At 40.5% G+C, this 19,029-nt stretch overlaps 2 protein-coding genes across 2 annotated transcripts in view; both read right to left on the bottom strand.

The window, feature by feature from the left end:
• LOC307113846 (lipoxygenase homology domain-containing protein 1-like) overlaps positions 1–18,232 on the bottom strand; it is a gene marked incomplete at both ends in the record, with an annotated part of 141,267 nt that extends 123,035 nt beyond the window's left edge. Inside the window, 2 exon segments of the mRNA XM_079795806.1 lie at positions 16,487–16,658; positions 17,621–18,232. Coding sequence (XP_079651932.1) covers positions 16,487–16,658; positions 17,621–18,232 — 784 coding nt within the window.
• LOC307114072 (oxygen-regulated protein 1-like) lies at positions 8,318–13,915 on the bottom strand (the record flags this gene model as incomplete). Its single annotated transcript, XM_079796280.1, has 1 exon — positions 8,318–13,915. A coding segment is annotated over one exon (5,598 nt), but the record flags the coding sequence as incomplete, so codon positions are not given.
• Positions 18,233–19,029: the final 797 nt, after the last annotated feature.

Below are 19,029 nucleotides of genomic sequence, written 5' to 3'. Positions count from 1 at the left end.
ATAATAACTTTATCTTTAGACTGAGAATTTCCACTGTCTAATAGTTGTATACTTAAATGTGAGTCTAAAAGAATTCCCAATATCATATAAATGACAGGAAATTATTATTTTAGATTTCCTACAATACATTAATAAGACCAAATGGGATATATATACTAGAGGCCCGGTGCATGAAAATTCATGCACTGGACGGGGGGAGGGGGGACCCTTAGCCCTGCCTGCCCCCTCTCACAGTCCAGGAACCCTCAGGGGCGGGAAGCAACCCAACAATCAGGGGAAGGCGACGCCCGCATCACACCTTTGCTGCTGCCAATGCCAGCAGCACAAGCCTCAGCCGGCCTTGGTTACCTGAGACTCGGGCAGCCCTGGGCGGCTGGGCAGCTGCCATCTGAGGCTTGCCTGCATTTCGGGCTGGCCCTGGGCGGCTGGGGGGATTAGGGGACTGGGGGACTCTGGAGGCAGGCACGCAGAGCAGCCGGGCCTGCCTGGCGGGGCTGAGGGAACTGGGCGCTGCCATCTTGTGGCTGTGGGCGCCGCCATCTTTGAGGGCATGGCAGTCAATTAGCATATCCCCTCCTTACAGGCTGTGGGCGCCGCCATCTTTGAGGGCAGGCAGTCAATTAGCATATCCCCTCCTTACTGGCTGTGGGCGCCGCCATCTTTGAGGGCGGGCAGTCAATTAGCATATCCCCTCCTTATTGGCTGTGGGCGCCACCATCTTTGTGACAGCGTGAGGGTCAAGTAGCATATTCCCTCTTTATTAGATAGGATATCCTATATAATAAAAGCCCAGCAACCAAAACAGCAGAACGACTAGAGACCAGAATGACAGTGGCCCCTCACCCTGGCTGCCCCGCCCCCCAGTGGGGACTCTCACCCTGATCCGGGGCCCCTATCAGGGCAGCCCAGCCGGCCCCCACCTGTGCACCAGACCTCTATCCTATATAATAAAAGGGTAATATGCAATTGACCCTAACGGCGGAACGACCAGAACGACCACTCAACCAGTCACTATGAGGTGCACTGACCACCTCTCGGTCCATTTCCCTGGCCAGCAGGCTCTGATCAACCAATGGCTAACGGGGAAGCAGGGTGGGTGGTGGCGGGGGGCAGGGCCAGCAAGTGGACGGGAACAGCTGACCTCTCAGTCCCTCCCCCCGGCTGGCAGGCTCCGATCATCCAATGGCAAATGGGGAATCAAGGGTGGGTGGCGGGGGATGCGGGCAGCGCCAGGCCAAGGCTCCCATCCCGCCAGTCGCCCCACACACAGAGGGCAACCTGCAGCAGGGGCGGGGCCAGCGAGCGGGCGGGAACAGCCAATCTCTCGGTTCCTCCCCTTTGGCCAGCAGGCTCCAATCACCCAATGGTGAATGGGGAACCGGGGGTGGGTGGTGGCAGGGGGTGGGGCCAGCTGCGGGCAGCCAGGGATGATGGCCCTGATTGCAGGCCCGGCCTAGGGACCGTACCTGCGCACAAGGCCCCTCGCCCTTGCTAGTGTATGTCTGTATGTGTGTGTGTGTGTGTGTGTGTGTGTGTGTATTCACATACATGAATGTGTAGTATTGAATGTCACTTACTTCTCAGTAGCCATTATCATCCTAATAAAATGCCTGGAATTCCTGTGATGCACAAGTCATGTTTCTCAATGAATCTAACATCCTATTTTTAACTAACTTGGTTACATTGATTCATCTGAACTTTAAGCAGTTTATTTAGATAGTAGCCAGTAGATTCTAGCCACTCATCAATGTGAGTCTTACAAGAGAGATATCACTGTGATGGTGATGTAGGAGACCCCAGTCACCATCCCCCGCCTCCCCCCAGAGATCAACAATTAGACAGGATAGCCATGAGCAAAAACAGCTCTGGGAGAGCTGAGGAGTCCACTAAGGAAACTTCAGCAAGACAGTGGAACAAAACACCTGAGAATAACCACACAAAAAGGGAAAGAAGAACAGCTTCATTTGCCCTACATCATTTCATCACCCAGCCCAGCACAACTCGGCACCAAGAGGGAACTTCCCAGCTAAAAAGAGTTCCCCTCACTGGGAATGGGAAAGGGATGAACAAACAGCTTTCCCAGCCTTTCGGGGCACCACATGAAAGACCCACTTCCGTTTCACCCCACCCAGAGACTGGCAAAGCTGAATTGCACAGAGAGGTCCAGGGACAGGGCAGAGGAGCAGAGGTTCCCAGTATAAACCACACAGCAGGAACATCCATGGTTCCCAATGACGTGCTCTCAGAGAACCCCAACAGTTCTCACCACGGAAGAAACCAATAGTCAGCACAGCAGCCACAGTGCCCCAGCTGATTTCACCAGTTTTTACCACACAGGTATTCAAATTCAAAGACACCAGCCACCGGATTCCCACCCCACTCCCTCTTACCCACGCCTGCTGGAGGTTGGGATCCACACCAGCAGCTCATGCCCAGCTCTCTGAGGCTGCATGAATGCAAGATGCCATCTAGACCCGTGAAGCTAACTCTCGCCACTGTGTCCCCTTCAAGGCCAATACCTCTAGCTTTGTACTTGCACTCTAACTGCCTAATACATCACCAGCCTCTACTGCCCTGTATGCACCCATGGTGAGATCCTGTGGCCATGGTACACTATTGGTGGGAATGTAAATTGGTAGCACCACTATGGAATACATTATGGAGGATCCTCAAACAATTGAAAATAGAACTACCATAGTTGCAGCAATCGCATTTCTGGGTATGTGTGCAAAAGAAATGGAAGCATTGTCTCAAAGAGATATCTGCACCCCCATGTTGTTCATTCCAGCATCGTTCACAACAGCCAAGACATGGAAACAACCTAAGTGTCAACCAACAAATGAAGAAAATGTGGTATGTATGTATGTATATAATTTTAATGGAATACTGTTCAGTCATAAAAATGAAGGAAATCCTGCCATTTGTAACAAATTGGATGGGCCTTGAGGGCATTATGTTAAATAAAATAAACCAGACATATAAAGATAAATGATCTCACTTATAGGGGGAATCAACAAACATCAAACTCATAGAGACAGAGAGTATAATGGTGGTTGCCAGGAGTTGAAGGGTGTGTGAAATGGGGAGATGTTGGTCAAAGGGTAAAACTTTCAGTTATAAGATAAAATTCCGAAATCTTATGCACAGCATGGTTGACCATAGTTAACAATACTATATTGTATACTTGAGAGTTGTTATCAAAGTATATTATGTTCTAACCATACCAACAAAACAGTAATTATGTGAGATGAAAGATGTGTTACCTAACCTTATTGTGAAAAACATTTCCTATTATGTGTATATCAGATGACCACCTTGTACACCTTAAACTTAAACAATGCTATATGCCATTTATAGCTCAATAAAGCTAGAGGTGGGGAAGGACTAATCTTGCAAAAGATAAGAACTACTCTCAAGAAAAAAAGCAGTTACATGACTGATTTTTTTTTTTTACTCCATCAACTTTTACTGTTTTTGTTATTGTTATTGTTATGGTAATCTCTGTATATGAATCAGAATATAAAAATTGATAATTGAAAATATATATGCATAGAAAAAGGCTGATAATGTTCATGCCCTTTGAGAAGAATTCTAATCATTAACACCTATATATTAAGTACTATATATTGCACTTAAAATCTATGCTGGGCATTGTTTACTGCTTATTTCCAGAATTACAGGAAGAACAGATCTGCCTTAAACCATCAAATACACCAAAACTCCCTCTTAGAGAGTTTGTTGTTGTTTAATTTTCAAAAAAGTTTCTAGTCATAAACTGTGTGCTACTTCTCTGTGTGGAAAAATTATGAAACACTTTGAAATGGACCCAAAAAATTACTGAAATGCCTTATCAAGTAGTCTCAGGGATGTCTGCCTTCCATTATTTTAATTATCTTACAATCCTGAAAATTGTAAAAAATAAAATAAAAATTAGTAATGTAAATTATTCTTGTCCATAGAAATATAAATTGTGTCCAATGGAATGCAATTAATTACTGTCCTAGACAGACCCATATACATTTCAGCATTCTTTTTCTCACTATTTTTGTGTGATACTTTAAATTCTTCTTTGAGTCCACTGTAATATATTACTGGTTCCCTAGTTAATTAATGAGTTAAATAAAATATTTGGCATGTGTTTATATTATATCCTGTATAGAAAAAGTATTCTACTTTATATTATAATAATTTTGATTTACTATGCTACTCTGGGCAGTTACAAAACCCCATTTAGCTTCAATAAACAGGGAATACAAAGTATTTTTACATTTTTAAAGTAGAGATGTTTATAGCATATCCACAAAACCCTGGGCTATTTGTGAGGATGAAATACAGGCGATATCGTAGGCTCAGTTCCAGACTACTGCAAAAAAAATGAATGATAATAAAGAGAGTCACACAAATATTTTGGTTTCCCAGAGCATATAACAGTTATGTTTACACTACTAGTATGCTGTAGTCTATTAAGTGTGTAATAGCATTATGTCTTTAAAAAATGTACATACTTTAGTTAGGAAATACCTTATTGCTAAAAAATGTTGACCATCATCTGAACCTGTTAGGAAAATGGTGCCGACAGACAAACCTTCAATTGATCTAAAACATATCCACAAAGCACAATAAAACGAGGTGTGCCTATACAGATACAGAAGAAAAAGTGCTTCTTTCTTGAGTCCCATGAGCCTCAGTCTCCTCTACGCTAAAGATACTATGGCCCATCTGAGGGGTTTGTTGTGAGGACTAAGACAATATACATATAGCACCTAGCATAATTTTGGCACCAAGCAGGACTCAAAATGTTAGTCGCCTTTACTTTTATAAAGGGCCATAGGAATAGATGTTGAAATTATATTTACTTTATGTACCTTAGTACCCATGAGAGCTAAATAATTCTTGATTAGACAAACACCAACTTTTTCAAAGACATCAGTACTAATGGCTTTAAAAAAACAGCTAAAATATATTCAGCACTATGTGGCAAGGTCCGTGCTGAGAGCTTTAAAATCATTCTCTCGATTGAACCTCTCCCAGTAATCTTATAAAGGTAGCTTCTCATAAGGATGTTAAAGTGGGTGGCCCTATTTTATAGATGAGAAAACTAACAAAGTAAGTACTACAGACATGCAAAGTAGCGTGGAGACCTCAAATTTAACCTTGAATAGGGGGCGTGTTTTGTGTCACGGAAAGGTTTAGGAGGTAAAACACCTGAAAGCTTCATGTAAAAATAACCCCTCCCCCTCTAAGCCAGTCACTCATTAACTTAATTGCAACTTGAGTTAGAATTTCTGGTTGTTCCCATTATTCCCAAATTCAGCTTTCCGGGGATCAACTCTGAGGATTCTTAATAGCTGGCATTTTTCTCCGTATTCCCTTTTGAACTCTAGCTCCTGGCTACTAACAGCATATTTCCATTAATTGCTGACACCACTATGCCTTCTGGGTTTAAGACTTAGGGAGGCCTGCACAACTGGGTCCTCCGCTTTCTCTGAAGCAGAAGCAAGCAGCCCTGAGATGGCCCAAAGGCCTGAGGCACTTCCTTTGGTCCTGCAGGCCTCCTTCAGTGGGAGCCTGTGCTCTGGCAGCACAGCACAGCTGACATCTGCTGGGCATGAGCTGTAACTGCACCACTCCACTTGAGGACCCAAGATCCTGAAATCCAGTCTATTCCCCTGAACACAATAAACAGGCTAGAATCGCTTCCTCGGCCCTGAGGCACTACATCTCTAAAGCAACAGCCAGGTCTGGGTAACATTCTTAAATTTCCTCTAACATTTCATTTACTCTTCTACATTTCACAATGTTACAAGATTTTTTAATAATACAGTCATTGTAAAAAAAAATTTTTTTAAGTTTTTGGCCCTAACCGGTTTGGCTTCGTGGATGCTCAGCCTGCGGACTGAAAGGTCCCAGGTTTGATTCCGGTCAAGGGCATGTACCTTGGTTGCGGGCACATCCCCAGTGGGAGGCGTGCAGGAGGCAGCTGATGGATGTTTCTCTCTCATCAATGTTTCTAACTCTCTATTCCTCTCCCTTCCTCTCTGTATAAAATCAATAAAATATATATATTTTAAAAAAGTTTTGAATGTTTAAAAGAAAAAAATCAATTCCACAGAAATTTTTAAGGTGATTGAAATATTGCTTCATAAAATACAAGAAACTTAGATAGATCTACCCCTCAGCATCTTTGCATATCCTTCTACACGTATGTATCCAAAGTTAGTAAGACATAAAGAAAAGGCATTCAAAAGCACTTCTTGTCCATTCAACACACAGTTACTAGGTGCTTACCATGTTCTAAGAAATATGCTAGATCTGAGATATAACCATAAGATGTGGTTGGACTTCAATACATACGAACATTATTTTAAATAAAAAGTACATTACATGGTCATCACTCCCAACTTCTTTTTCCCAATATAATCTGGGCTGCCCTGGCCATTGTTTGATGTAGTATTACTAAAAACCATAAGCTACCATGCCAAATTTTCTAAAATCTCCTGGTTGTTATGAGCAATTTCCCCAATCTTCTTGATACATCTATATATCACACTCTTTCCAAGTTAAAGACAAAAATAATTTCCTTGTTTCTCTGCTCCAGGAAAAGTACTACATAATTCTTTATTCATTTTATCCCGTCTACCTCATATAAAGAATAAAGATGTAGCAAAACAGCATGTTTTCAATAATGAATGACTGGATTCTAATCCTGACATGATGCCTACTGTGCACCCTGACAAATGTACTCTGGCTCTCTGCTTGCAGGTTGTCTCATCTGCAAAAAGGTAGTATCAAAGCCAACAGTGCTTTTATAAGGAAGGACTACATATAATAAATCTGTAAGACTATCATAGTCTCTGGTGAACAGTAGACACAAAATTAATGTTAACTCTTCTCCCCTTTCTATTATTTCTCCACAATTACACCAAAAGTACTCATTGCTCAATATAGAAGCTTACATAACATTAAGCTTTCACCTTTCAATTAGAAGTATGTATCACCATGTAGAAAAACCATACTCTATGTAGAGGCAGTCTTCATCTGGTGAAATAAATAGCAACTCATCATTTTTTATGGATTTATTACTCATGTTCAACTGACCAAAGGTAGTCTCCATAAAATTAATTACCTTTTAGCTTCTTAATACCAACTTTGTTATTTTAGCACCTCTATGTGTGACTCCACAAAACATTCATCATTCTACTTTGAGTCAATTCCAGACAAGAGACATAGATTTCATCATTTTATAAGACTCATTTCTATACCATCATATAGTCAGGAAGAAGAAGGATTCTTAAAAGGTTCCTGGATTAAGTCCCAGGCAAAATATCACGATATTCAAAGCAGAGAATTTATAGTTCATAGTCTAGTTGAATTTATCCTCTGGGCAACATGTTTTTATTGATATACAATTAATTTTTTATTAATGCAGGTTAACACAGAAAGAATTCTGTCAAGTTCCTCTTCACAGAAGCACTTTTTCAATTCTGAAAAGTTTAAAGTCACCTCTAAAATCACCTCTTTTCTTTTCCAAGTTAAATTGTTCCAGCTCCTTCAATTTTTCTTCACAGAGTATGCCTTAAAATTTTCCATTTTGTATGACCTATTTGAATCTCTTGACATTTTACTAATATTTAAAAGATTATAACTTATAGGCAAAGTACTGGAGAGGCAGCTTAGTAGTAGAACATCGTTTTCTAATCATGAAGAAAAATGGTGAATCTTGTTCCATGGAAATGCTTACAAGTTCATTTAACAGATGTTCTGAGGAAAACTAAATTCAACACATTTGGCACAAGAAACTCTAGAGATTGTTGTGGAGATCTTACAATCATACTTTTATCAAATCAGTAAAGTTAAAAAATGAAGTGCTTTGAGGCTATGTGTAATCTATTTATTCACCAATACATTTTGCACTGAGTTGACAACATTAAAAAAAGATATAATTCTTATACTTAGGGCATTTATAATATCCTAAGAGAAAAATCACAGATACAGGAAATTCTATATTATCAGAAACACACACACACACACACACAAACACACACACACACACACACACACATACACACATACATACACACTTCTGAAATAATAGAATAGAAACTGAGTCTGTAATTATTGGAAAAATGAAGAACAGAGGGATGGTATGTCAAATCGGATTAACATTTTGAAGAAGTAGGAAATTCTTAGAGGTTATCTAATCCATATCCATCCCATGTACATCATCTTATTACAAGGAAAAAAACTCATGATGAAGAAAAGCTGTGGTGATGTTGAAATTATGCGTCTTCCTCTTCCTCACTGCTTTCAAAATTATTTAATTTCGTTGGTTTTCCTCTTCCCAAATGAAAAAATGTTCACCCTCAAAAACATAAAATATTTTTAATACATTTCTGCTGCCAATATTTAAGGATGTCTCAAGTTGGCAAACTAGGCAGGCTCGACCAAACATTTCAAAGAAGAAATAATAGTTGATATTTTCTCTTATTACTTGGTTCAGATTTGTCCTTGAGCTCTGGAATCTGTTGTTTAATAAGTTGTTATTCTCATCAACTACTTCAAATATTTCATTTGTCTGATTGTTGGGACCTTGTGTATTTGAGTTCACATCACCCACAACTAACAGTAATGTGTGTAAGAAATTCACACAAAACCTTTTCTTTAAACATAATTGAAATTTATTTAACTTATTTTCTTCCTCTAAGTCCAAGAAGTTAATTCTTTTTGATTTTCTTCTTTTACCCATCAAGTCACGTGTGCTATTGAAATAAAGTTGATCAAATATATCACCAATGGCTTTATCAATAAATGCCTTTCTACTACTTGCTTTCTTATTTCTGAACATGGTCTTGTTTGACTCTAGGAAACAGGGGTGTATTTTCATCCATAAATTGTTGTCCAAGGAATTTTCAATATCAGAATCTTTGCAGTATGCAAATCCTCGGTCTTCCTCATTTATAGGTTGGATAATAACTGTTAGTATTGGGCAATGTTGACCACAAAGGGCATAGAGTTTATCCAGAGAGTCACCTTCCTGAAGTGCACCATGAGTATTATTTCCAGGCAATGGCTGGTGTTTAATAGTATCATCAGAGGCAGGATGGACTTTGTTGGCAGCAGTAAAGACATGAGTGACAGAGGTGCATACTCTTTCCGACCTATGATTACCCTTCTCCTCTGCATGATGATTTTGTATTTTCTCCTTAGGACAAGTTTTATTTTGAATATCTAGCAAATCCTCCTGAAAAGGCTCAGAGTCTCTACAATGAGGCATGTTAAAATAATTGCATTTCAGTTCAAGGGGTTGAGTCAGTTCCTCCAATTCTGAAGAGGAGAGTTCAGCCATGTTTGGGCCTGGGACCAAATTTCCAAAATGTGAATATGGTACCTCATTACTATTCTCAAGTAGAGTATCCACTGATATAGTATCTGCATTGCCACATATGCCAGAATTTTCAGATGATACTCTTAGCAAATGATTTTCTTTCAGGAGCCACTTGCCCTTGTCAATCAGTACTCCTTCCTCTCTGTCCCTGAGGATACTGTTATGATCATTTTGTTTTGTCCTATGTTCTACAATGTCTCCCCCATGATAATTGGCCTTCATGTCACTAAAGTCACATTTATCTTGTCTTTCCTCCTGAAGTTTCTGCATCTTAGATGAACCTCTGGATACCTGTTCAGAAGAGCCAAATGACTGACCTTCAGAATCATAAAGACCTGCTTTTCTAGCACACTGAAATTCCACAGAATTGTAAGGACAAACCTGAGATCTGTTCAGAGGCCCAGGGAAAAAAGATGGTTTAACAATCTCCACTTTACCATAAAGTTTTTCTATTGTTCTCTTAACAAATCCTTTATTATATTCTTTCTCTTGAGCAATCTCCTCACCACTGTCATTGGAGCCATCACTGGATGTTTTCCATGGCTGATCATTCTCACTGTCTTGTGTATAGTCTGACCAATCAGAAGTCACTGTTCTCTTGAAGCCGTTTTTAAAATCAAGAGGGGACTCTGAACAACTTCCAATTTCCATGCTTTTCACCATCATTTTTACCTTCGTATTAGTTTCTCCTTCATTGCGTTCCTTTTCTGGAACAGAGCAAAACACTAAAGATGGTGGTGGTGCCAGCCCCCTACTGTTTGCCTTACAAATTACATCATTCCTTCTTTCTTCTTCCACAATGTTCCTGCTAGAGACTTCTATTAATTCCATATTTTTACTAGTCTCTAACTCTTTTTGGATCAATTCATCAGTGATTTGCTCTCCAGAATTTAGCTTTGTATTAAAGATATCAATGTCCTGCTTTTCTAATTCCTCAAAGGATTCCAGTTCTGAAATGTGTCTTTCATTTGATGTTATGCTTTCAGTTATTGAACCTGATTCTTCAGAAGTCTTTGATTCTTCCTTATCAAAGGATGTATATAAATTTTTATCCTGAGATTTCATTAATAAACAACCTTTAGATTCATCTAGAGCACTATGTTCCTTATCAAATTCTGGTTCAGTTGCATTTAGGGAAACACCACAATGGCTTAAATTGCTATTTTGGTGTGGCATCAATACATTAAAGCCATGTTTATACCCAGGGTCTGCCAAAATATTTAGGTCTTTCTGAACATCATCAACTCTTTCTAACTCTTCAGTGAATTCCAAATTATCAGTATATGTGATTTCTTTGGAATTTAAAAAGTCACTGGTATTGCAGACTTTGATGGGAATGTAGGCCCCATCAATTGGGCAAGCTTTCCCATAAGTATGTTTTTCCTCATGAGCACAAACCTTATGGGAAGATACTGCATCAGTAAGTGAACAGCCCTTTCCTAGGAAACAAGCCTGATTCATAGAGGTCTGATCCGTGGTACAGCCATCACTATAGGAAAAAATGTTACTGAGGTTACAAGTCTCTTTTGGAGGATAAATCTTACTCACAGTGCACACCTCACATGGAGAGGAAGTCACCTCTGAAACACAAACTTCAGGAGCACAGTCCTCACTGGCATTTAGAGAGAAGATTTTCTGTGCTTTTTCATTTTCAGTGCACTTAGAAACTCTCTGAATGTTAGGTGTGGAACCATTTGCAGAAAGACCAACTGGAACCATGTCTTGTCCTTTCTCAGTGAGTCCAAAGGGATTTGTAGTTGACTCCACTAAATTGGCAACAGCAGCCTTCAAGTCATCAGCTTCCTCTGTGATGGCAACGTGCTTTAGGACCTCCAACAATGCAAGTAATTCTGAAGTTCTGTTGGTAGTCTTGTGAGCATCACCTTGACAGAGGCTATTCACACTTCCCTTTAGGTTTAGCACCAAGAGCCAAGCTAGAAGGACATTAGTGGGTGAATCACATATAGGGGGATGGAAAGGAACATCTACAAGTGAACCTGGCATTTGAACAATACCATTCTGGGTCTGGTGAATACTGGAAACTAAAGCTTGCAGTTGACGAAGCAAAAGTACTAGAAAGCGGTCTTTTGGAGTGGCCTCGTCCATTGGACCTACTTGGATGGCAGCCTCTGCACTTTGCCCTTTTGTAGCTAGGTTTATTTCTTGGTAAACAAGACTTGGTAAACAACGTCCTGACTTTTCAACAGATCCTTGACTTTTAGTATTATGATCATCAATAGCTGACTGTGACAAAGTACAACATTCGTGCAGGGAAAGCAAGTAAGCATCATTCAGAGACTCAGCATGGCTCTCATGGAGATCTTCGGTAAGTTCTTCACTGTTAGATTTACCTACCTCTTTATCTAGATTACCTCCTGTCAAACTATCATTTTTAGTTATGAGTTTATTACTCTCCGTAACACCGTTATTTCCTTTCTCAGAACTTGTGTGATAATTATTTCCTGCAAAACCATTGTTACAACTTACCACACGCCTTTCCTTTTTGCATATTGGTGCTGATTTTTTAGGTTGCAAAGCTGAATGTGGATTTATATTCTGCAACCATCTCTGTATATAATTTTGAACTGAATGATGGGTAATGTCCTCAGGAAAAACTGTGTTTTTCAAAGACGGTAAGGAATTTACCCTTGTTGTAGAACGTTGTTTACTTACAATAGTTCCTGATTTTGACTTATCCCCTTTTTGTTTTTTCTGGCTTTTTAAAGTTCTGTGTGAATTATTAACTTTTGAAACTAAACTCTTCTTTTCCATTCCTCTCAAATACCAAGATGCTATTTCTGCTTGAGCCTGTGGTCTGCAAAAAGCACTGGGGTTTTGCTCAAGAAAGTTAACCACATGAAATAAATTTTGATTTTCAAAAATATTTTTGCAATATCTGAGTTTATTATGGGGAAATGCTTTATCTCCTTGACCAACTGCTTTTTTTGCAGGGCCTCCAAAGCTTACTTTGTTTAATGGTCTGGATTTTCTTTTGGCTCTAAGTCCTTGAACCTTAGGATTCTGAATAATATTTAATTTATTTATTTGGAAATTCTTAGAATTCACAGGATTGAGATTACTTTGGGAACAAAAATAATTTGTTTCAATTACCCTATCACTTGCATGAAGGTCTTCCTCACAAAGTAACCCTCCTTCGATGGGACTGTGTGAATCTTGCAATATGGTTTCTTGTGCAATTCTAACTCTTGCTTTTATTTTCTTACTAGGGATTCCTTTAGTTGCAATCTCTCCATCCCGATGTCTATAACTTTTCACTTGCTGCTGAGATATCAGCTTTTTGCTTGCAACAGATGATGAAATTTGCTTTTCATCTTCTGGAACTTTTGTTAAACTGCACTGAGAAAATTCATTAATTAGTCTGTCAATTCTTCTGGTGACAACAGAGGATCCTACTGAAGCTGGGGTCTCAGAAATAGATTTGTCAGTTCCAGAATTTTTACTTGAAGAAGGCGTTGCATCTGCTAAAAGAGGACAGAACCTAACACTGGTGTTACCATAAGTTCTTGAGTTCTTCATACTAGTTTTATTGTCTGCTGGTGTTGCATTATCAACTATATCTTCCTCCACAACTACGTTTTCTGGTATAGTGTGTGGAAAGCCATTAATATGGGACATCTCTAACATCTTCTGACTTGTAATTTCTGTAACACCAGCACTTATTGAATTTGATTTGAGTTGTCTGCTTCCCTTTTTTCTTTCTAAAGATGACTCCATCTGCTCATTGTTACCTATCTGAACAAGTACTGGTTTGTTAGATACTGATGACATTTTACTGCAAGAATGTGTAAACATGTGATACTCAGATTTGTTTTCCCCATCTTTCCTTTCTTCACTATAAGAAAATTGTCCAATCATTTTTTCTTCAACTTCACTTTCAGTTACTAAGGTTACACTCCCTATCACAGATTTCTTTTGTCTCATTCTCTTTGGTCCAGGTGTAGGGGGCCTATAAAAATGATGTTCTGCTTGATCTTGAGTTCTCTGGGTGGTATTTGTGTCCAAAGCAGAATTCTCCCAGCTAGAACTATAAGTTTCAGCCTCTTGATCTGTCATGTGAGTGTTTATCTCCTCTGCTAAACTGTCCCCTTGATTATTGCCTTTCTCCAAAGGTGAGACATCTGCAGACAATGAACATGCTGCAATCTTTAAACCAGATTTCAGATCATCTGTTCTTCCTGGAAAACTGTTTATATCACTCTTTTCATGATTATTAGAAAGACCAGCTCTACTGACACTGGTTGTCCATTTTATGGTTTCCTCTTCTTTTATCTTGAATCGAACTTTCATCTCAACTGTCATGGTGCCATCTTGATTAAAAATAATTGATTTTTCAACATTATCTTCAGAAGGATATATCAATAAATTCTGAGAATCCTTTTTTTCTAAGGCCAAGTAATGTTCAGGAGCAAAGGAATGGTCTGAGTAGCAAACATTATTATGCATTTTGTCAGAAGAAGCAGAATAAATCTGAGACCTTGGGCTTGAAGGCATAAGTGTGCCCACTTTCAAGATTTTAAGAGTACAAGATGCCCCGCATCAAAATATAATGTGGAAGATAGAAAAGTCATATATACATATATCCAATAGAAGAGGCAGCAAAGAAAGAAGAAAAGGAAAAAGAAAATAATTAGTATGAAAAATATAATTTTTCTAAATTTCATAGTAAGATATCATTAATATGTTTCTCACCTCTATGTATTCATTGGTTATTTGAGTTCAACGTAATATCTGGTACATTTCTACTTTTTTTTTTCTTTTAAAAAGAACTTATAATCATAATTCAATGAGGGGATTCACAGAATTTTAATTCTTAGTTGAATAAGGCAATTTTAAAAAGGAAAGTATAAAGCAGAAATTGCCAAGTATTCTAGCAAAAATAGATTTTTGTGGCCTTTACTTTTGTTGTTTGATTTTCTTTACCAGTACTGAAATTGGAGTCTACCCAAGTTCTGCTCAGTTATTCAAACAAAGCAAGTAATAATTTATGGTGGTATTTATTTTCCCATCTATGCATATCCAAGAGAAGCATCTATAGCATTTTTATAATTTAAAGGCTACATTAATCAAATAATTATTATTAATTTAGCATTCACTTTGTGTAATCTGTGAATCTGATTTAACGTTAGGCACAAAAGAGAGCTAGATATCTAGCTCATAAGGCCTAGATATCTCATTATCTTTATAATGTGTATTCTAGAGATAACCTTGGCACTCATGCTTCTTATACTCAATCAAATTCCTATTAGTGTTTGCATAGAATTTTTACATGCTTGCCATCAATTATCTATGCCCTTAACTTTTCAAAATATAAACCTAGAAGTATTTTTTCTTATCCCTCTGTACTTTTACCAAAACTTTAAATGAAAATGTCTCACTCATAATTTTTTAAAGTAAAACTTAAGGAAGCCCTAAGATTCCCTGAAACCATCAAAAATCATACTCAACAACCCATATTAAACACAAAATAATAAAATAAGTTTAGCAAAATGACCAAGGTAAAATGGTAGTACTGTATACATAATGAATACTCAGCAGCTAATGTGTACAAAACTGAAACATTAATAATTATCTATTGAGATTATACATAAAATAACTAAATGACAACAATAAATAATAAATGAATTTCATCCACTTTAGCAGTAAGTAGAGGATTAATACTACTTATCCATCTCCAATTAAAATCCTATATAATAAAGAGGTAATGTGCAAATTGACTGTCACGCCCTCACAAGATGGCTGCCTATGACCAGGCCGGCAGGGGGGTTAGTGAGGGACAACCAAACGACTGAACAAGCAGGCTGCATGGGGCAACCAGGCCAGCAGGAGGGTTAGTGAGGGATGACCAAATGACTGAACAAGCAGGCTGCGTGGGGAGACCAGGTGGGCAGGGGGGTTAGTGAGGGGCAACCGCACGACTGAACAGCAGGCTGCGTGGAGTAACCAGGCTGGCCGGGGGGCAGTTGGGGGCAACCAGGACAGCAGGGGGAGCAGTAAGAGGCAACCAAGCCAGCGGGGTGAGGGGGGCAGTTAGGGGTGACCAGGCGGGGAGGGGCGTTGCAGTTGGGGGCGACCAGGCTGGCAGGAGGGGGGGCATTTGGGGGCAATTAGGCTGGTAGGGGGGGCAGTGAGGGGTGACTAGGCCGGTGGGGGTGGGGGGTGGCTGGGGACAACCAGGCTGGCAGTGGAGGCAGTTAGGGCAACCAGGCCAGCAGAGGGGGGCAGTTGGGGACAACCAGGCCGACCAGGGGGCGGGGCAGTAAGGGGTTGGACCTAAACTGATAGTCGGATATCCCCTGAGGGGTCCCATATTGGAGAGGGTGCAAGCTGGACTGAGGGGGACTGCCCCCTGTGCACAAATTTCATACACCGGACCTCTAGTTTAAGTATAAATGGCAACCAATACACTAGCATAGAGCTAAAATACTTAGCACAATGAATAATGAGATTAGCCATGCTTGCATAGGGAATTTACAGCCTATCCCACACCCCTTAGCATCAAGCCGCCCTCCTCCTCCCCTATCCACATTGTGCAGTATTTCCTAAAAAATTATCAATCTAGATTATTGTTAGCCAGCATGAAGTGGCTACATAAACCTTTGCTTTAAATAAATAAAAAGTGAATCTAAGGGCCTGTGTTTTTTCCTTCAGTAAGTGGAGAATACATGTAGTTAGAGATTTTTAAAAATACAGTCACTCAACTAACCTACTGAGCTCTGCATGATACAATTAAGAGAAAATTGTAACTACCAGAGATGTCACCTACATATTCCATAGAATTCCTCTCCAAATAAAGAACTGCTGGCATTTTTTTTTAATCTAGGTATATGAAAGAAACCCATACCTCATCAATTCAATTTAAACAAAAATATCACAGATTGATTTGGAAAAATCTTTTACAAATTATGAAATAAACTTTTATGACACTTTTCAACTATAAATATAATAATTGCAGTTTAGAATATTTTTATTCCATTTTCTCTTCTGTGATGAAGAAAATTGGTCATTTAAGCATGGATTTGTGGTTGTTGAGCTAAAAAATCTCAGTGCTAAAGAGAAATGCTGTATATTTAAGTGACTTACTCTTTCTGCTTTCTGACCTAGTATTTCCCTTGGGGTACACACGACGAGAGATCCCTGGTAATCTAGCAGGCAGCAAGTACTTCTGGATGTCATAATGTCCTGGTTTAAATGGCTCCCTCCCTGCTGCCACCACAACTCCAGGGCTCACAATCACCGCCTCAAGACTGGGCACCTAGAAGAAACCAAAGAGGTACGGTCCTTACATAAGTAGCATGAAGCTTTGTTCTTTCCATAGGATAACTGTACAACTGATTGAATCAATTCAACAACCTCCTGGGCTTGAAAGAGATAATCACCAAGTATTTGTTAGGCACCAATGATGTATACAAAATAACGAAATACCCAAGTGTGTATGGGGAGAGGGGGGTAGACCAACACCCTTATTAAGCCTCCATACTAGCTGGAAAAAGACCTGTCTTCCGTCAAACTAAATAAATCTTTAAAAGGCATGCAGTACTGCCTCTGCCTCCCCCACCAAAGGACCCAGCTGTAGCCAAATGTCTATCCTGAGCCAGGTGATGAAGGGCCTGGTGGAGGCACCAGGACCAGGAAGGTGAGCTCTTGTGGACGCACGGGGGACTCTCCATCAGCACGGATCCCAGGAAAAGTCTTTCTCTCCCTAACAGAATACAACTCTGGGGGACCCCTTTTCAAGAAATATTGTCAAACTAGAGGCCCAGTACACAAATTTGTGCACGGGTGGGGGGCGGACTGCGAGAGGTTGGCTGGCCAGGGGTGGAGGGACCGTGGGCGGTTGGCCAGCTGCTGGAAGTTGGCTGTGGGAACACACTGACCACCAGGGGGCAGCTCCTGCATTGAGCATCTGCCCCCTGGTGGTCAGTGCACATGATAGCGACTGGTCAACCAGCCGTTCCGGTCGTTCTGTCATAATGGTCGCTTAGGCTTTTATATATAGAGATGAGAACCTATGCCAACACATTACTCAGTGCTCAGGGAAGGCAGAAAAGGGGAGGGGGCATGGGGGGGGGGGAAACAACCCTCTTGAGGAGAAAAAACAATGGCCCACGAGGGTGGGAGCTCACAAGCACACGCAAGGGCACCTAAGCCTTCCTTCCCGGGGCTGCCGTCCCGCGGGACGTGAGCTCGGGCACGAGGAGCTTCCAGAACCCTTACCTTCCTTCCATCCGTGGAGTACAGCTTGGTCACGCGGCACCGCATGACCTCCGCCAGGTGCTGCAGAAAGGCCTCGAAGCTCTGGGTGACCCTCCTGCTCAGCAGAACCACGCGCCTAGCCTTCGGGTCCCCGTTCCTGAAGACCAGCAGCCTGCGTGGGGCGCGCAGCATGCCGGGAGCAGCGGCGGCGGGCAGGCGGTGCGCATGCGTGCCGATGGCCAGGCTGCTGTGCCAGGGCCGCGGGCGCCGGCTGGCCTTGCCCAGGTCCACGGGCTGCACCCTCCTGCTGTGCGAGCACAGGTACGACTCACCGTCCTCCAGCTGCTCCAGGCACGTGATGCTGTGCCTTCCCCGAGGGGTGCTGATGTTCCTCACCCCAAAAGGTAGAGGCACCTTCCTGGACAAGCTATCCAGCAAAGCATCGAACGTCTTAAAGGAACGAGGGTTGACCACCACCCTGACCCCCCCAAACTGCGGGTCTCCGCTCTTGTAGAAGCTGATCCTTTTGGCCACCACGGGATGAGTGACGCTCAGGTGGCGAAGAGAAGGAACTTGACCTTCAGAAGAAGTCGGATGAATCATGGAAAAACTAGAAGAAGGCGTTTCACTCATTTTGGCCAAGACCTAGAGAAGGGAAGAAAATTATTCATCTCCAGAATAACAGCACCATAAAGAATACATGATAATGATAATGCAAACTAATTGTAGTTGTAGATATCCAGGCTTTTCCCAGGATTTCATTCATTCATTCATTCATTTATTCATTCATTATACCTGCCTGTTTTGAAAGATAATTTTAAGGGGCTAACAGTAAAAGGACATAAATGAAACAGTTAAATAATGGTATTTCTCATTTAAAGATAAAAACAACCTAAAGACACTAATAAGTGACTAGGTAAATAAATTATGATATATGCACTCATGCAATGGAAAGCTAGGCAATCATTACACATGACTTTGTAGATGTGTATTTATTGGCATAGAAAAATGATCATGGCCCATTACTAAGTGAAAACGCAGTTTATAAAATACATATACTATGGCATTGCTAGTGTATTCAACAGCCCTCCCTATCCATGGATTTCACACCTGTAGATAAAACCAACTGCTGATGGATGATATTCAGGGAAAAAAAGTTACATTTTTGCTGATGTGTACTATGCAGTTAGGCCTACAATGGTTGCATCTGTATTGAGTATGTACAGGCCTTTTTCCTTATCATTATTCCCTAAACAATACAGTATAACAACTATTTATATAGCATTTACATTGTATCAGATATAATCATATCAAGGTAATTTAAAATATAAGGGAGGATACACATGGGTTATATGCAAATACTGTGACATTTTATATATGGGACTTGAACATCCACGGATTTTCTTATCTGCGATGTTCCTGGAACCAAT

Source organism: Cnephaeus nilssonii (assembly GCF_951640355.1).
Source record: "Cnephaeus nilssonii genome assembly, chromosome: 18".
Taxonomy (NCBI): Eukaryota; Metazoa; Chordata; class Mammalia; order Chiroptera; family Vespertilionidae; genus Cnephaeus; species Cnephaeus nilssonii.
Note: the sequence above shows the minus strand (reverse complement) of the source record. Positions and strands in the feature narration are given on the sequence as shown.